The sequence below is a fragment of the Takifugu rubripes genome, chromosome 3 (assembly GCF_901000725.2).
Source record: "Takifugu rubripes chromosome 3, fTakRub1.2, whole genome shotgun sequence".
In the NCBI taxonomy this organism is placed as follows: Eukaryota; Metazoa; Chordata; class Actinopteri; order Tetraodontiformes; family Tetraodontidae; genus Takifugu; species Takifugu rubripes.
In genome coordinates, this window is record NC_042287.1 from 14,304,830 (window position 1) to 14,323,844 (window position 19,015).

The 19,015-nt window shown below is 44.4% G+C and overlaps 2 protein-coding genes across 11 annotated transcripts in view; one reads left to right on the plus strand and one right to left on the minus strand.

The window, feature by feature from the left end:
• anks1aa (ankyrin repeat and sterile alpha motif domain containing 1Aa) overlaps positions 1–15,519 on the minus strand; it is a 43,819-nt gene extending 28,300 nt beyond the window's left edge. For 4 of the 9 annotated variants that reach the window (XM_029833954.1, XM_029833957.1, XM_029833956.1 and 1 more), the window contains exons 1-4: positions 15,051–15,519; positions 6,523–6,603; positions 6,204–6,360; positions 5,452–5,514 (exon numbers count right to left, since the gene is read on the minus strand). In XM_029833954.1, coding sequence (XP_029689814.1) covers positions 5,452–5,514; positions 6,204–6,360; positions 6,523–6,603; positions 15,051–15,229 — 480 coding nt within the window. In that variant the 5' untranslated portion in view covers positions 15,230–15,519. The remainder of the gene's footprint in view (positions 1–5,451; positions 5,515–6,203; positions 6,361–6,522; positions 6,604–15,050) is intronic. The other 5 variants (XM_029833960.1, XM_011602646.2, XM_029833958.1 and 2 more) reach the window with 4 other exon arrangements.
• A 70-nt stretch (positions 15,520–15,589) lies between these two features.
• On the plus strand, positions 15,590–18,519 carry taf11 (TAF11 RNA polymerase II, TATA box binding protein (TBP)-associated factor). Of its 2 annotated transcripts, none has more exons than XM_029833962.1 (6): positions 15,590–15,943; positions 16,547–16,752; positions 17,410–17,537; positions 17,626–17,713; positions 17,792–17,888; positions 17,965–18,519. In XM_029833962.1, exons 2-6 carry the CDS (start codon positions 16,579–16,581, stop codon positions 18,093–18,095), a joined length of 618 nt encoding a protein of 205 aa, XP_029689822.1. In that variant the 5' UTR covers positions 15,590–15,943; positions 16,547–16,578; the 3' UTR covers positions 18,096–18,519. The 2 variants fall into 2 exon arrangements, with proteins under 2 accessions (XP_029689822.1, XP_003963498.1); XM_003963449.3 differs by lacking the exon at positions 15,590–15,943 and adding an exon at positions 16,146–16,372.
• Positions 18,520–19,015: the final 496 nt, after the last annotated feature.

A 19,015-nucleotide genomic window follows, 5' to 3' on the forward strand; every position in this document is an offset into this window, starting at 1 on the left:
AAGGCCCAAACGGACATGTACGATGCCCGTGTGGTGAATCCCAGAGGAAAGTGCCAGCTGCGTTACTAAACACTGGGTCTGTTGAGGAGGGGGCAACAGGGCAGATTGAGACAGGTGTCAGACAGTTTCATGAAAACACGGTGCCAGATGGGATCAGCAGGTAGAGGGACGGGGAAGAGGGAAAAAAGGGTAAGTGAGGGAGAGCCGGTCACAGCCTCAGTACAGGGGGCGAGGCAGAGAAAGGGAAAAGGAGATGGGGAGATTTAAAGAGAGAAGTGGAGCTCAGAGAGACAAAAAGGACACCTGCTCTTCAAATACAGAAGCACAGAGGCTGCTAGAGAATGAGCAGACTCTCCTCCGAGCGTAGAAACACGCACACGAGAGTCTTTCTTTGACATCTAAACCCAAGCAGCTTCGCTTTTCATTCTGCCTGGCTGGCCTAATCAGTCAGATTTACTTCTCGTTCCTCTTCTCTGCAGCATTCTCTAAAGACTTCCGTGTGTTTGCAGTAAGGTGGCTGCACCGTGAATGACGGGACGAGTGTGACGCCCCGTGCGTGATGCGCCGTCTAGGCTTTGACGCATCTTTTTAGTATTTAAATGATTTCAGCAGGCTGACGTGCACGCTGCCACTACATCAGCATGACTCACTGCCTTAACCATGCAGGTCTGCTGCTTCAGTGGCAACCCAAGAGATGCTCGCACACAGTGATTTACACTAACAAGCTCAATCTGTAGGATTGTACAAGACAAAGCCTCTTTTTCTTTATCATGCTTCATTTTCCAAATGAAAGAAATCATATTTGCATGCACATATCTAACTCAAAATACATAATTGGCAATCCTGTATGTTGTGTTTAATGACTGTCAACCATACTGAATGTCAAACCTCTTAAGTCACGTGGTTGCAGTTGCCAGCCTTTTAAAATCTACAATAAACACAAGTTAAATGAAATAAACAGTGAACTCCAGAAAGACGTCTAATTTTTACAAGTGTTAGTCCTAAAATGCCAGATAAAAATATCCCCAGACTGACAAATCCCATTACAGGATCAGCAGGTACGCATTCTTTAACAAACCTGATTGAATGCAGCTACACATCTGCCACTGGGCTGTTTGAAATCTCTGCACAACCTGAGCAGAGGCTCGTTTCAGTGCACATAATGGACTCAGCCAGCCTGTAGCTGACAGAGCGTGAGCAGCAAGACGATGAATTCCTCCAACTGACTGGACGGGCAGTCAGTCAACCAAGGGTGGGGCCCGAGCCTCCATCATTGGGGAATCTCTGCATGTTCTGTCCACTTCAAAGCAACATTCTAGAACTTAAAGCACCTCCCATCTTATCCAAGGGTATCCGGACTGATAAATGTGATCTTATAAAAAGCTTTCGCATTCACTGATCATTATTTGCCAGGCTATGACGTAAGACTAGAGTGATTTTAGAGATTAGAATAAAGTAAACATGGGAGACTAAAAATGCGTAGCCTGGTTTGAAGCTAATTCTAGAGGACTGCTACCCCTGCAGCAGTTGCCCATGTTAAGGAACTGCTAGTGCAACATTTCCGTATTCTCATATAAAAAGGCCTCACTGACGTCTTGTTGCCACATCCCTTCCAAGGCACAGTTCAGAAGAATGGTAAAGAAAAAACATGGAGCTGAAAATAGAATAAATTCTGTGAAACTGCCAAGACTTCCTGGACAGACAATGTTGGGTTTTTTTTTTTTTAATGAAAATCCTGTTTTTCCAGTGTAGCAGACGGCATTATCCCCATCCTGACTTAGTCTTGGGTGCATGTCAAACAGGAGGGGGATTATGACCTCAGCTGGTGGCTGCTGCCGATTGATAAAATGCCACACTAACCAGAAACATCTGTAAATTCAACTTCATGGCCCTTCGATGCTGGATGCTCGAATGGCGGGGGGAGGAGTTACACTGTGAAAGAGAAGAGCGGATGATGTTATGATTCTCACAACCTGAGGCTGCCTTTGAGATGGTAACGCAGTCCGACTGGCGACCTCCAGTCACGTGCCACGCCGGCTGGCAGCAGATTGGGGCAGCGGTTACGTCACCCTGGCTCCTGGTAGTGGCGGTAGTAGTAGGGGTGGGTCTGAGTGGTGGTGGAGGGGTGGGCAGAGCAGCTGTTGCAGCTAGAGGGCCAAAGGGCTGCCCAGTGCTCACTGCACGCCTGCCTCTCCCGTCACAGCCGGAACGCCTGTTTGTTTTTGCACGTTCCCGCAAATCCTGGATCATTTTTTAAATTCTGCACGCAGCTGTCAGTTAGACAGAGAAATAACTGCGTCAAGACCCCTGCGTTTAACCACTGTATTAACATGTAAATAGGGGTTTTCCTAGTTTTAAATATGACAAAGAGGAGTATGTGTGGGTACCAGCAGCATTTCAGAACAGAAACAGGAAGGTTTCATCATAATTTCTCCAATATAACAACCATTCTTGGTAAAGTATATTTAAGATAAATGTGTGGCGGACAGCTGTTGGAAAGAGGACATTGTTTTCTGAGAAACCATTGGTCACTATTCTTAGGCTAAAATCACTAACCTATTTACTTCTGCAGCACTTCTCCCTAAAGATTAAATGTACCAAAGATCTCGATCAGAAATGTTGAGCATTCCATCTTAACTAACTTCGTGAAGATCCGTTTTGCCCTGAGATTAGTAGAAACCAATTCTAAGATTTGTTACCCCCCCCCCCCAACTGTTAAACGGTACCAAGCAGCTCCAACTGCCACAGGAGACACACCCTGACGTTTGCTAATGGGAACGCATGACAATGTCAAAATCCTGCTCCATGCGTTAAATAACAACACGTCCCCTCGGGGGCTCAATCAAATGTGCTTCAGCCATTTCTTGGCAGGACAGAGATGAGAACGAGTCCTGCTGTAGGAGTGCAGAGCAGAAGGTAACGGGGGTAGGTTGGTGGGGATGCGTTGCTGGGGCATGAGCTGGATGATGAAGTGACATACTGAGGGGATAAATGAACACGCTTGGAGTCTGCCAGCACCCTAAGGAGGAGGGGGTACTGCTCCACTGATAATGAGCTGCCCAAGTCCAAGAAAACTGCTTCTGCAGCTGTCGTCAGAAACTTCTCCTGTCAGTCTTTGAGACAGAGACCGACAGGAAGACGGACAAGAGGAAAGATGCTTTTGAACCTGTTTGTTTATCCAGAATCAGGTAGATATAAGCTGAGGCTTGGCCAGAGGAAATCAAGGAAACATGTAGTCTATGAGACATGTGACCTATATAGGAAGATGAAGGTTGTGTGAGATGCAGCTGGATACGAGCGTCTGGCAAGGCCATGGGCTATGCTCTGTTATGGATACACAGACAGCAAATACTGTATTACATAAAGCGGCACATGAAAACATTTATTCAAAGTGCATCTTTGTTTAGGGCTCATATTTTGACAATTGGACTATTAATATAGTATTTATTAATATATTATAAATATAGGTACTTTTGCCTACTTTCCTCATATTAAACCTTTGTGAAAAATCCTTAAAAGACAATTAATCCAAAGTAAAATCCTTATTATAACACTGGTGACTAAAGAGACAGAGCCTTCAGAGCCTCCAGTGCTTAAAAACCTTCCAAAATCAAAGTTCAGGCTGCCAGTCGGATTACTATTATCCTGCAGAGCACACGACTGCCCGACTTATTATAGATGCTAACAATAAGAGAACAAAACCATGATTATCAGATTTATGGTGTTGGCAAAACAGGCCTGTCCCTCTTGCTGGGCTCTTACATTTACCATCAGCTGACTAAGCAATTTTTAGCTATTTAAATACACAGGAACCTGTAACTCAGGTAACGGACTTCTGTCTCCAGAATATATTTGTAAAACAGGAGGCCCTCATCCCCAGATGCTCTGTATTCAGACTGTTCAGCTTTGTCCCGCTGTCTCAACGCTCCGTCAGTTTCAGACTTTGAAGTGAGCCACCCACAGTGAAAATATCGAGGGGGGGGGGGGGGATCACACAATGACCTAATGAATAAACATTAATCTGATCTGGATTCTGTACAGGACGAGAGAGTGTGGCCCAGCTGCGACCGCCTGATCTGATATCCCTAGAGGGAAATACTGTTACCAAACGTGAGGACAGGACCCCCCTTAGAGCCTCAACCAGCACCATTTCAACCACTTTACTGTCTGTATGCTATGTATGGTTAGTATGACCATACCCCAACTTTTCTTTCAAGGTAAAACAGAAAGTGGGAGGTGGGAAAAGAGGAGCATATTCTCTCCTCTGCAAACATGCACAGATGAGCCTGGCATGGAAACCTTTCTTTGACGCTGATGCAAAGAGACCGGTACACTGAAAATCTCCCATCCTCCCCATGAGATGGTCCAACCATGTGATAAGAGGGGAGTCAGGGACACACCCTCCGCCCACTCAGTCACATGACGCCATCAAGCATGACCACATCCAAGGCTAGAGCATCCAAACTGCATCCATGTGTCTGATTTATTCATTACAAGGCTTCAATTATTCAGGATCAGGCCCTCCTCTACACACAAAAATGTGTTTACATTAAATCATCATCCATAATCTCCGACGACACAACCTCTGCAGAAAATTTCACATTACGGTATAGCAGCATTAAAGATAATCTGGTTTCCCCCTCAAAACTGTAAGAGGATTAAAACGTTGAGCACATGTGACAGGGTTCAAATATCCCAGGCAGCTTGAGCTACAGGGCTAGGTGCAACTGGCATGCTGATGCTGTGGGGGCAACACTGTCAGAGAGAGTCTGTCAGGTCTGTCAGGGGTACCTGCTGAACAACCATCTTCATCATGTAGACGGGCTGAGGCTGGGACTTCCCTGGGCAGCTGGATGTAGTGAGGGGTGGTGCTCAGAGCAGGTACAAAAATAGATGTTGGAATCCTGGAAGGTGCATTCCAAATGAATCACTAATCTCGAATGTTCAGCTTGTACTGTTTACTGTGTTCACATTCAAGTGAACACAATAGTGACATTGGCTAAGTAGCCAAGTGAGAGTCTGAGGCTGATGGCAATGAATTACTGTACCTCATTGCACATATCTACCTGTATGGTGCCAAAATATGAACCGATTCAGCTCCAGATGTTCACACCAGGTTCACTAAAGTCAACCTAACTTAATGGTGGATTATTCCTGACCATTAACAGTTAGATTTAATCAAAAAAGGGATTCTGTGATAGTAGTGTCATTTTTCTTATACTTGGTGAGAATATTCAGTAAGAGATCACAACTCAAGAGAAGCAGAGGACAAAAATCGACAGCTGGTAAAATTAGAAGCGTCCTCACAGCTCTGAAAGCAGAAGTGGCCCTGCAAGCAGCAGCAGCAGCAGCAGCAGCAGCAGCAGCAGACCGACCCAAGCACAGCAAGCAACAAGACAGTAAAGAAGCACTTGAGGATGAAAGGTTGTTTTAGCAGCACTTTGTACACACCTTGGCATTAATATAGGGGTCAAAGGGCCCACAGCGTTTGAACTCTTTATGGTCTACAGAGCTCTGGGAGGGAGGAACAGAGGTTAGGGTAATGTTTGGGTTCAGACAAGCAATGAACAAATGAACGATGATCGTAAATGAGTAAAACTACATTTAAAAAAAATAAATCAGAGATGAGTTAATGAACAGGCAGTGAGAAATGACCCAAAATGAGGCAAAGTGGCCTGTGGTTCTATTTAGAATTTTATGCTTCAGGCTGCATTCGCGGTGCTCATAATGGGTCATTTCTTCTCATTCCAAACAGACGATGCTTGATGGGCTGTGCAGTAAAGCAACCACAACTCATGTATATGATAGTTAAACCAGTTGGAGTTAAGACGGTTAAAATTTGTTAGGAGAGAACAAGCACTTCTTACACTTGCGTGGCATCAAAGCATTTCAACTATCACAGCCCACAGTGCACTTATGTTAATGAACACAATTCACTGTCCAAATGACAGACGGCCATGCTGTGCTGAAGGAGAACTTTAAACATCTGCACTGATCTTGTGCTGATATGAGACATTTAAGAGCCAATTTGGGAAAAGCTACATTTGCTGGCTGCTGACTAAACTGTTTAGAAAGTAATTCTGAAACTACAAGTGGTCTGAAAGTGCACTCAAGTACTCTATTTCTTCCACAGAGAAGAGAGATTTCATTGGTTTAGAACCGAGGTCACTTCAGGGAGATATTATCAGCAGTGGTGGCCCCACCTGCTCGTTGAGTTTGGGGTGTGACGGGCCTTGGTGAATGAGCAGTTTGACGATATGTTCATCGCCCTTCCATGCAGCCAGGTGGAGAGGGTAGCAGCCCTTATTGTCGGCGATGTTGGTCAAGGCCTCGTTCCGTAGCAGCGCCTCCACCACCTCGCTGTAAAGCACAACGCCGCGGGTCAGAACCACACTAATAAATACATGGCATTTAACAGGCAATCAATCAATAACTTCCTCTTCCCAGAGGGACAAATGCATGCGAGTACAGAGCTCTAATGCAGGCACCCAGTTCACCCCATTGATTTTCCCACCGCTTTACCTGTGTCCATTAAGGGCGGCGTGATGAAGAGGCGTGTATCCAGTGCTGTCCACGCAGTTCACATTTGGGCCTCTCCAGATACTGTTAACAAAAGACAGGATTGTTACACAAAGCACAGCACCCAGCAAACAAACACAGCCCTGCCCTCTGTAAATTCTTAAGCCCTGGGTGCGACTGGATGCCGTATTGGTGGCTATCTCACTGCCCCGGTCTCTGAAGCAGGTAATTCGTGCAAACATTCCTTGCACACAGGTATGGAATACAATCATGTGTGGACCAGAATTTGCAATGTCATGATTACAGATATGAATGTAACATCAAATAAACTGATACAGCCTTTTGGAAGTTTGCTAGTTTGGTGTTTGCAACTGAAAATGTGCAAAATGAGCGGGGGGAAAAAATTATGCCCCAACAAATATCACTACCAAACAGGCGACAGACGTGTGAGACAGTCTAGCTGCTGAGTGCACAAGTACTGAAAGAATCATCATTCATTACTGCCAGTTTTTGTGGTTTCACCTGTATAATTAGCTGTTCAACGCAGGAGCTGTTTTCCCAGTGCACAAGTATTGCAACATTTTTAGGCTTTCACAAAGCTAAAAATAAATATATTTATATTTATATAAATATGGCTACGACATTCCCACAGCAAATCCTGCAGGGATTTCTTCATGTGCTATGTTTGTGTGTACAGATATAAAAAAGCACCCAGTCACAAAAAAGGAAGAAAAAGAAACAGTCGCAATAAGAAGGAGCTAATTTTGTCTCACATACTAACTTAATAAGTAACTCCATGCAACATTGCATTGATTATTGTGTCCAGTCTGAAAAACAGCAACAAATCCCAGGATGGAAGATGAAGCTAAAATGTGTGCTAACCCATTCTCTTTTACATGAACTCTGCTCAGCTGTCTCCTCCGATTGGTCCGTTTCCTTTAGCACTGTGTTGGAGCAGAAACGGGAGCAATAGAGAGCCAACACAGAGAGATGGAGGGGGATTAAGAAGCTAAAGGACATCAGTGCCAGAGACTGGGAAGTGGTTCTCTGAAAGACCTTAAACACATCCTAAATAAATCATGCAGCAGCACTGGTGAACCAAATCTGCTAGACTGGAGTCAAAGGGAGAGGCAGCAAAAGCACTCACTGTGGACCAGACGTGACAGAAAAGACAAACAGATAAATCTCATTCATCCTTTCAAACATATTCACTTTCCTTTAACCACCTCAAAACCAAAACACGCGCTACAGAAATGACAGAGAAACGGCTGCATAAATTACGACGGGAGGATTTTGAAATAAGCGAGTAATTTCTCAAACCCAGCACAAGCTGGAAGAGGAGAAAAAAAACAAATCTGTTCCAGAGGCTTAACAATCACTCTCACACACACTTGCACACACACAGTGCTCAGCCTCGTCACATCAGCTCCAGTACAACCTTTTCATCCACATGACCCGTTTTTGTTGCAGCAGTGGTTGTTTATGCCCCCTAAAATACATCTCTCACAATAGCGCCGAGAGCAGCCTGCAATTACCCAGGCAGAGCGGGCTCATTAAATGAGTGTGGTGAACGTCAAGTGTTCTGTAGCCTCCGGAACATCTGTCCTGACAGAGGTCGGATCGTGAGGGGTGCTCTACCAGCCATAACCTGAGCCGTTTGTGCCCCACGGCGAGCCTCGAGTGTGAAAACATGGTGGCAGGAAATGCTCCTCGCTGGTGCATTTCTGTCACAGAGGGGTGGACGTGGAGCAGCTAGGAGATGCGCGCGCTTCCATTTCTTTCCCTCCGGAATGAGTGAGCGGATTTTAGTTGAACGTACAGAAAGAGGGAAGAGAGGAAGGGGCAGACCTCCAGTTGCTGTCCTACATAGAATGTTATGTAACAGCTTATAGCAAAAACCTCATAAAGAAATTAACATAAATATGGAGACGAGCCTGCATTGGATGCTCCTGGCTGGGGTGTTTCCAGGGCCAGCTCCGGGTAAACATTATTATTGGATGTTGGATGAAACAGTCATAACTGCAAATTTAAATCTAAGGGATTAACACCTATAGGATTAATAGAGGATTATACCCTCTGATGTTCATGATACCTTCTAAGATTATGACACACGAGATTTGTTATTTTTGTCCAAATGCTCCTTGTTTGCGGTTTCAATGTGATTATTACGATCACTCAATTACAGAGACTCTCTCCAAACTTGAATGGTGAGTAAGAAACACATTTCATGATTCTAGATCAGGCTGCCCAGATTCACCACAAGAGCCGACGTGAGCAAACAAACTGGGCAACGACGTGTCACATGAGATCTGTGAAATCGTGTGTTAGAAGGATTCAAACGTTAAAGATATGATGCAATCGCCCTTGGTTAAGATTTAAAAGTTGTGCAGTGTGTAGCCAGCCAGCGTGGGATGCTGCAGCGGGTCCAGAATTTAAAATATTGTCGTTTCTAATTTCAGATATTCCTGTAAGAGTCATCAAAATGATATCTCAAAATTAGCTCCATGGAGAGGAAGGAAGGCTCACTGCAGTATATTTTGGCCCGTGTGTTAAAGGCAGAGGTGTAGTTGCAGATTTAAGGGCAGCCCAAGTGTTACGTCCTCATTTTGCCAGCGCAACACGCGATGACAGGAGTCAGAGCGGCGCTCCACAATCCTCTCCATCCCATTACTACAGCGCCTAACCAACCTCAGTGAGGGATGGGCTCAGGCTCGTAGCAGGGCACTGGGCAAAACAGAGCTGATTTGGTTTGGGAGGGGGCCTGGTCATGGGAACTGACAGCAGAATTCCTGTCTGAAAGGCTGAACTAATCTTTAATTTCCCTGAGGGAATATCAATGGGATGAAACTGGGGTTTGGGAAAGAGTCCGGGGAGCGGAAATTCTCTGTTGTAAATAGTTAGAATGTTCTTCCACTCTGGTGTACATTAATATTAGACTGCTAACCCAGAGGGTGTGAAGACGGACGTTATTTATTTAGGAAATTCATTTTAAAATCTCCTTATCAAGGATGTGGATCATCTCAGTAATATTTGCAGGAACGTGTAGTTTAAACACTGCATTGTTCATAAAGGTGTACGACAGTAAAAAAAAAACTGACCATTTCTTGCAGGAGCAAAAATAATGAGATTTATGAGATTTATGTGGTCGACGGCAGCACGCCAAGCACAATCCAGCCCAGGTTGCTCAGAATACAGGTGAGTGTATGACAGAACCCGGTCTCAAATGAACACATTTGCCCTGCAGCTCACTAACAAGGTGACCACAGTCGAGCCCGGGGCGCCGAGTCTGGCACCAACTGACACACGTCAACCACTGATGGGGAACCTCTTAATTATGCGTACTGTGGGCGAGGGCTCCAACCAGACGCACTGCAGTCAGACGGTCAAAGTGAGCCTCGTCTCCGCTGAGGGAGCCCAGAGGACATGAGGAGCCCTGCTGAGGAATACTTTCACTGATTTAATTAGCAAAAATCTGGCAAGGCTGCATGCTGGGACCAGAGAGCGACAAACATAATAACCTAATGCACATAAAGACTAATAAAAGGGAAAATACGTAAAGAGAGTCGTTAATCTGAAATGGCTGAAGCAAGATTCAGAGCTGTAGAGCCTCGACAGGAAATCCCAGTTGTACATTATTGTACAGATTTAGTCATTTATTTTCATCACTCTTTAGTAAGTTTACCTTATAACGAGAATAGTATGTTAATGGGTAGATATCCAAACACGGGTAGATATCTAAGTGTTAAAGAGAGCTCACAGCAACCATTAATCAGACACTGTCGTACCAACCGGAGGGAAAATTCAAACATTTAAACGTGGTATAATACGGCCTTAACAAAGGCTGATTGAGGTTTCCTGGCTCATAAAAGCACCATAATGGGCATTTCACAGAGGAAATGTGTTGCAGCGGGAGGTGTGAAAAAACCAAATAAGACCATGAGCAGCTCACAGAATTTAAGTGATGGCTATGAAAAACACCGGCAGCTGACTGAAAAGATGTGACAAATACGCCGTAAAAGGAAAAAGGGGAGTCTAATGAGGCGAGAAAACACATTCAGTTCTGTCAACCTGGCATTTCCCACATGGCCTTCACGGCAGATGCTCCGCCGCGGCGACACACATCTCACCCCACAACATTTAGCTGGAGAAGACAAGCCGGTATTCAGGTCTCTATTCAGGCTTCTTAATATCGCTCAAGCTGCCAATTCACTTCAGGAAATCACACACAATATCTGTCACATCTTGTTCACACCGCTCAATGGCCATTTTGGCAGTTAGTTCCCAAAATACTCATTAATGTGAAGTTGTCCTCTCATTTAAAAGTCAGTTGCTAAAATGAGGTTAAAACAGGACACGAGGTGTTTCACAAATCCTCATTTGAAAAGAACCATATTCAAGCTACATCATTTGCAAGCTACATTGTAGCTACTGAACCGGTTAACTACCATGTTAACTGCTTTTCAATACAGCAGGAAAGGGATGAATCAAACCATAAACATGTTATTTCTCATTATTTGGAAATTCTCCCATCACGGTGGGACTGAATTTCTGAATCACATATTTGTAGATCTAGGCTAATCCTGTGGACGTGCAAATGGCGGTGGCACTACTGTTAGTCCAAGTAAATTGTGTTTGAAGTGTGGATGTGAAGCGGAGGTATGGCGGGAGCCCAGCAGGTGGGCAACAACACTGCTGAGAGCTGTAAAGTGGGAGAGGAAGGAGGCCGCCGGTCAGCAGACCCGACGGTCAGGAGGGCCCGCTCGAGGGCTTTGATCGATAACACACGTGTGCGCCTGCACAGGTCGAGACTCATGCCTCGTCTCTGATTATTGTGCTTCTCAGGACAGAGACAGACCAGGAGCTCAGGCTCATTCAGGCTCATTCCCATTTGTCCAGTTGTTTTGATAAGGTTCTCAGTGAGTGGGGTGAATCAGAGGTCACATAAACACACACAAGCCTCTTAACGGTGCATCTGTAAATAAACAGGCGCGCAGCACGATAGATTTCACATGGCTTTAGATTATAAGCATTGTTACAAACATTGTTTCCATCATCATCAGGTGTCCTGAGAGAGGATATCTGTTCTCAACAGCTACTAGAGACCCTCGCTGACCCACTTGCAATGAATGTTATTATTAGCCTGCTGCTATTAGGTTAAAGTGAGGATGGCTACATGCTCATCAGGAGCGACCCCGTGCCCCCCCCCGCCCCCCCGCCAACAACACACACATGTGAAATTCATCACCACAACTAAGTGACTGACTGTTGTGTCTCCGACTACACAAACATGGGCCGTAAACTTGGCGTGTAATTCATGCCAAAACTCAAATGCTTTCGGAATGCTAACACGGTGGTGTTGGATTTCCCAGCTACCACCGCCGCCTCCTGCGCTGAACAAGCTACAGTTTCTTTCGGTTCAAAGGTCAACGATTGGCGAAATGTGTCTACCAGACCTGTTTGCGCAACCTCTCGCTGCACCTCAGAATAGGCCGAGGCACTTTCTGGTGTTGTTAGAGCGACAGAAAATGGAGAACGCCGTGTGCCAACACAGAAAGAGTCAGCAAGACAGTTTGCATTAACTCTGACAGCTGCTACATAATCCAGGGAAAGACCGAGGGTGTCAGCATCCCGCCGGAAGTCATCTGCGAATACGTCGCTTCATATCCTACAGTGCACCTCTTACGTGTCTGTATATTTTACACGCTTCGATATTCCAAAAATAGGGAGGCTGCTGCGGTATCTTTTTTGGAGAACCATGGCTGTTCTAATGCAACATTTTCTCAGCTGACACCACCCTGAATGGATGGGCCCGCTCAGGATGAGCCAGAGCTGCAGATGTAATGATCTGGAGCTGTGCCCAAGCCTCTTAAAATGCTACAGAAGTCATCGCACTGACGGGAAAATGCTTTACTCACAAGGAGAACCAAATGACAGGTTTTATAGAAAGCCTATTTCGGTCTAGCTTTGTATATATATTTATGTGATCTTCATCGACAACAGGCCACACTTAATGAGTAAGACACTAGGTGGTCCCTCTCTATACTATAAAATCCACATTAAAGAGAATAGACCCAGATTTGCCTCAGCAGTGAAGAACTCCACACATTCCTCTGTTAATATCCGTCTGGAGACAGGCACTATCTGTCTGGGACTCGTCTTACCCCCAGTCTGACTCCAGCAGCATGTTTAGACAACCCAGACCAGGAAGTAGTAGAAACAAGCACTTCCTGTACACCTCTGGGATTATGAGGGGTCGCTGGGCTGAGCAGAAACTAAAATATGCGGAAAATCAAATTGACTGTCTAAAAAAAAAAAAAAAAGAGGTCTCTATCTATAAAGTTGTTTATTTCACCCTCAATCGACACCGGGCCTGTGAAGATTATGGCATGACCTTCACACTAAAGGGAGCCCTGCCCAGCTCATTTTGGTGATAATGGAGCAAATGTTTGGGTGGTGTTAAACATGCCGGGGTCAGTGTCTAGCCCATAGCAACCCCGGAGACACGGCCTCCTGGAAAGGCAGACATTCCGTCAAGCAGAGCTGCTCTGCCTGGTTACAAAAACACAGCAAGTCTTGACATGTGCCCCATTCCAGAGCAAGAAGGGCAAAACTCTAATGAAGAAACTCAGAGCAGCACACTTTAAAGGAATATTAATGAGTTTAATTGGGGAGATCTTTTAATCACCTGTGTTTCCGATCTGTTCCAACAGGTACTTGTTGTTTCTGCAGCCTAAAATCCTTCCACACTAGCAGGAGACACAGCAAACCTTATTAAGTGGCTGCCAACTAAAATTACACGGACATTAATAGCACGAGTAGCTGTTACTTTGTTTGAAATAACACTAAGTGTGACAAGCGTGCGAGTGGAAACAGACTCGGGTCAACAAATGCACCGGCGTTCCCGTCTACACATCACATTAGAGCCAACACTAATTAGAACTTGTTAGAGACAGATCCTACGTCCCAGATCTCCTCTGACGGGATTACGGGCCTTCACTTTTAACAATGGATGCTGGAGAGATTATAGCGTGATTCTGGTCCAAGACAGCACGAGACCAATCCACAGCCTGCACAGATGACAATGCACCATTTTGTTATTTAAATCAAATCTACTCTGATTTTACTCGACAATACCCCCCCACACACAGCGAGCCCCTGCTGCTAATCTCCTGAGGCTCTTTCAAGCAAGCCAGTTTTTGGGTTTTTTTTGCAAAGTCTAACAAAGCTTTTTTTTCCGGAAATATCTTCGGAAAGGATATTTTGTTGGTTGCCCCATTCGAGACACAATGAACTCTTTGCCCACAAATCTGCAAGAGAGATGTCCACGACATCTCCGAATTAGATTTCCGATTAAAGGGGTTTAATGTAATTAGAGGGAGTAGTTTGTGCGGTCTGCTCTAAGGAAAACAGCAATGTGTCACCAGGCTCCGCTTTGACACCTGTCTCAGGAGAGGAGGTGGCCATCGTGGAGCTCCCAAAGCAGCCATATCATATTTGGATCGACTGGCGTTCACCTGGTGCTTGACATTGAGGGAGCACGTGTAGGTTCCTTGCATACAACCAGTAAATGTGCTTTTGAATGATACGACGATACACTGCTCCCTTCAGTTCGAATCTAAATAGTCATCCACGTTCATAACTTCGGAAAACACTATGTGGTCTCACAACACATTTCAGCACAAGGAAATTCAGCAACACTGTTGTCTACGGATAAAACAAAGCTTATCAGATCTAATATCTACTGCACCCCCTTATTTCACATCGACCTGCTGTCCTTGGTTGCCAAATGTAAAAGGGCGATACATGATATATTCAAGCCTCTGTGTAAACTCAATTAAATGTGATCTTATCAAACATCACCACAGAGAACTGCTCTGCAGACTCCTACCACCACTGATTTTACTGGTTTCAGTTGGAAAAATCCGCTGACGGACAACACAATGTGCACATGTGGCATTTGAACAGGTCTGCGGGACTGGGGGCTGCCTGGATTCTTTTCTCTTGTCTAAACCAGGCAGCAAAGCTAATAGTGTGCATAAAAATAACAACAAAGGGAAACCTCAACACCGCCACTGAACCTTTGTAACCTTGCAAATCAGAGCTTCAGTGGATGTGACAAACCACATGAAATCACCTGGGGTTTCCTGCTGTGACCGCTGATAAATGAAACCTGCCGTAAGTGACATTTGCGTCGCACATCAGGAAGAGTTGACAGTTGAGTGGATAATGCTCTTCCGACGGTTGGTTGGTGTGGCAATGGGCATCATTAAGCCTGGACGGTGCCCAAATTTCCGTAGTTTCAGGATGTGGTTTTGTTGCAGATCTCTGCAGGTACATTGACCTGCGGGACCGGATAGTGTAACACCGAGAGCTAACAAAGAAGCAGGTTTCTGACCTGCGCCAGGTTTAATGATTAAATTGGATCATTAAATCCGGTGGCTACAACAGCTCCTGGTGAATCATTTGGTTGGGACAGTGGGGGAAAGGGGGGGAGGTGATATCGAACACTTCTTCACCATTCCCGAACCTACCTGAGCAGACTGGAGAGCGGATGAGAGGAGGCGCCGTGTCCGCCGCTGTTGCCGCTTCCACCGGTGCCAGAAAACCCGCTGCCGGTGCCCGCGGACTGGCGCTTCCCGGAGAGAAGCTTCTCCACCGCGGCCAGGTTTCCCGTGCGCGCCGCTTCGAGAAGTTCCTGCTCCTTCCCCATCTCAAATCCCAAAGAATCCGGAGAAGACGCGGGGAAAAGAAGAAAACGGGGGCGCTTGACTGCCTGAGTGAAATTCCTCTCCGCCCCCCCTTTTTTTTATCCCCACCGCCGCAAGTTATTTCTCACTATTGCCGCTCGTTTGGAGAGGAAACAAAAGCTTCCCCCGCCGATGGATCCGTCTATCCCGATCCACGGTGCCGCTGGAGGAAAAGTTTCGTCGGCGGCACGGTACCAGCATCGAGCAAACTTCCTCTGACCAGTCCCCCGAGCTCCGTCCGTCACTTCCTTGAAACTACCCTTTTCTTCTGCACCTACAAGTCTACCCCGGCACCCCCACCCAAGCTGCTCTACAAAATAGTGGATGGGTATAAACAATATGGCGCCCCAGCACCAAAACTGGCACTGTTTATACCCATCACGCACTGGAATAACCTAGAAATCTACAGCACACGGCAATTTTCTCAAAACAACCTTTTAATTGCTTGATATCGTTAGTTGTGCAATCAAAGACGATACCATAGTATTTATTGTTCTGTCTGTCTGAATTCACTTTATTATATGCGAGCAACCAAATTACGTCTTGTCAACTATTTTGAATTTATTTATCGACAATAAGTGGGAAGCATTGTTGCAATTTGTTTTAGAAACCTTCCAGTGCGTCAACAGCAAGATTTTACAACATACTGTATTCCAGAAGGCAACACTCGAACACAGGTTTGTGAAACAGTAATTTTAGTAACAGATGAAATTTAATTCTAAACTACTGTTATCGAGTTCAACGTTCAACTCGGCGGTGTGTGTAACTTTCAGCCAATCATTTTAAGAGTTAAGTTTGAGAAACTCGGCACAGAGGCGTATTTATTGTCTGGCGGAAATATTTAATAACCCATAGTACTGTTTTTTGTTTCGTTAGTAGTGTCTATAAAGTTTTTTTCAAACAGGAAACGGAAATCCCACTGTTAGCATCATTTTGTACCTCAAGGGCTAGTTGTTGATAAATGAAAATTGTCTACATAAAGGAAAGATTTTCACCTAAATCGGATTGCATTTGCGACAACCTTAGTGTTTTGTAGCTGAATGGTGTATCAGCTTACAAAACCCATGCTATCTTGCTGTTTTGACACGTCGCTCGCTATAGAGAAGGTAGGCATTTTAGGTTTATAGTCAATAATTTTCCTTATATCGCATCCCACGATTACATTAATCGTAATGTTTTATTGAGTAAAATGACACTCATGGATGGGAGGTTGGAGGGATCAATATTTGTGTTAGCCAAACCGGTAGCCGATAGATGCTAACAGCTATGCTGTTTTACAGAATCTGAAAGGTTTTGTCAAGACTGAGTAATTATGGCTGACCCTGCACGCATTAAACCTGAAGACAACGCTGAGAGGGTACTATCTAGCAGTGAAGAGCAAGCACCTAACAAATCAGACCAAAGTGAAGATAAGTCCGACCCAGTGAAAACAGATGAAAACAAGGAGTCCTCCTCGCAAGAGAAGAGCAAACAAGAACCCAAACCCGTAAGTCAAACTGCCTTTAATGAAACGTGATGTTTCTGTCCACGATTGCTATACTAAACGTTTATAATTGCATTGCTTAATGAATTGAACCAGCAGCTATGACATAAACTACATGAGGGGGATTATTCAACCCGAACTTTGACCTGTAAAGCTTTATGTACATCAAACGTATGATTCCAGTATACACGAGAGAAAACAACGCAGCAGGTATTTATTTCAGTGTACCGAAGTGTAAATTGGTTTGACACAATAAACCTGTTATTACACCTGGCAAGGAGGTTACAGGACAGCCAGTGTTTATATCTGTGACTGACTGTCTTTGAACAAAGTAACTCAGTTATGAACTAATTTTAATAAAATGTTCAGGAAATGGGCCAAAGAACAGATGATTAAATTTTGGTGATGTTCTGGATTCCGGAAGGATTTTGACCTTTGATCTTCAAAGATCTTCCTAATTGGATGTGATCATTAAGCTACCTACTATGATACGTAACCTTGTATGAATACTGCCTATATACGCCATCCTATGGGTGTAAGTTACAGTATGTGGGAAATTGAGCTGTTTGGTGGAGGTCTGCATCCTCCGAGTACTTTTCTTTGCCTTGTTTGGGTTATACTTTATAGTTCTGTTAAACAACCTTTTCTTTCACTGTGAAGGAAATTCCGGCTGGTGATGATGAAGAAGGAACATCAGGACAACCTCTTTCCAAAAGACTGAAAGTAGAACCAGAAAAGAAAAAGGAAAAACGCCACAAGGTGGATGAGGATGAAATCCAAAAAATGCAGTAAGTGTGGTATATCCCAGCTACGACATCTATCCTTAACAGAAGCCTCGTCCCTGTGAACATCGCCTCACTGCATCTTTGATTTTAGAGTTTTAGTGTCCTCATTTTCCGAGGAGCAGCTGAATCGTTATGAGATGTACAGACGTTCTGCCTTTCCAAAGGCTGCCATTAAAAGGGTGAATATTAAGATTAGAAGAGTACTTTAAAAACAAAAAAGCTGTAAGGCTTCTACATTAATCAATGTCTGTTTGTAGCTGATCCAGTCCATAACGGGATCGTCAGTCTCTCAGAACGTGGTAATCGCCATGTCTGGTATTTCCAAGGTGTTTGCTGGTGAAATTGTTGAAGAAGGTAAGAAGCAAATAAGATGATCAACTTTATATATTTGTGCTTGTTATAATTTGACTTCATGCCTTTGTTCGTACAGCATTAGATGTTTGCGAGAAGTGGGGAGATACCCCGCCGCTGCAGCCCAAACACATGAGGGAGGCAGTGAGGAGGCTGAAGAGCAGAGATCAGCTTCCCAACAGCAAATACAAGCAGATCCTTTTTCATTGAGGATCACTTCTGGAGATGGACAGTGGCTAAATAAAAAGGATGTGGTTGTGACTCTTCTTAACACACCTCAATCAAGTAGACACTTGTTTTACCACCTCAGTAAAATGGCTGCTCAGTATCGAAGAGTTCTAGTACTCTATTGGGCCATTTGCCTTCACGTCTCAATGTAAGTATTTGATGCATCATTCAGTTCAAATGTTAACCACATTTACCTATTTTGGTTAGAATTACAGTACATTTAGATTTAATATGCTTTTTATTATTTTTATTTGCCGTGCTAAGTTTTTGTGGGTATTAGGAAAACATTGATAATCATAATAAATGTAATGCTTTTTTGGAATTCTGATGAAAAAGTTTTGGTATCAGTTAAGAATGTTTTTTTTTCAAGGCTTTGACATCTTAAATAAAAACAAGCACAACGATATGTGATCAGTAATTGATCATTTATTGTTTCACTTTTTAAAATATTTTCCACATACAGCTTTGGTTCACAGAACCAAATTTATATTAATGTCAATATTGTGATAGACAATACAAAATTTAAAGTAACACACAACTGACAAAAAATACTGTCCAGAAGATTTGCCTCACTGGGGAAGATCAACGAGGACTCTCTGTCTGTCGTCTGAGGTGGTTTACATTAAAACAAGTGCAAATTCCAGTGAATTTATCACACGAGTGCAACTAATTCACAAGGCATAAATTGTACCTCACTTCGGAAGGTGCATCTGCTTTCCAGTGAACCTTAGTTCACGTCGCTTTCCTGGTTGCATTGTTGCGAGCTGATGCAAGTTGGAGCACCGTTTTGTCAGAAGTCAAGATGCTACTGAGGCCTGACCCGGAGGAAAACTGAAGAACTCTTACAGCTACATGTGGCAAGAAGAATTCCCATGGGTGCCATGGTTTGTCCACAAAGGCCA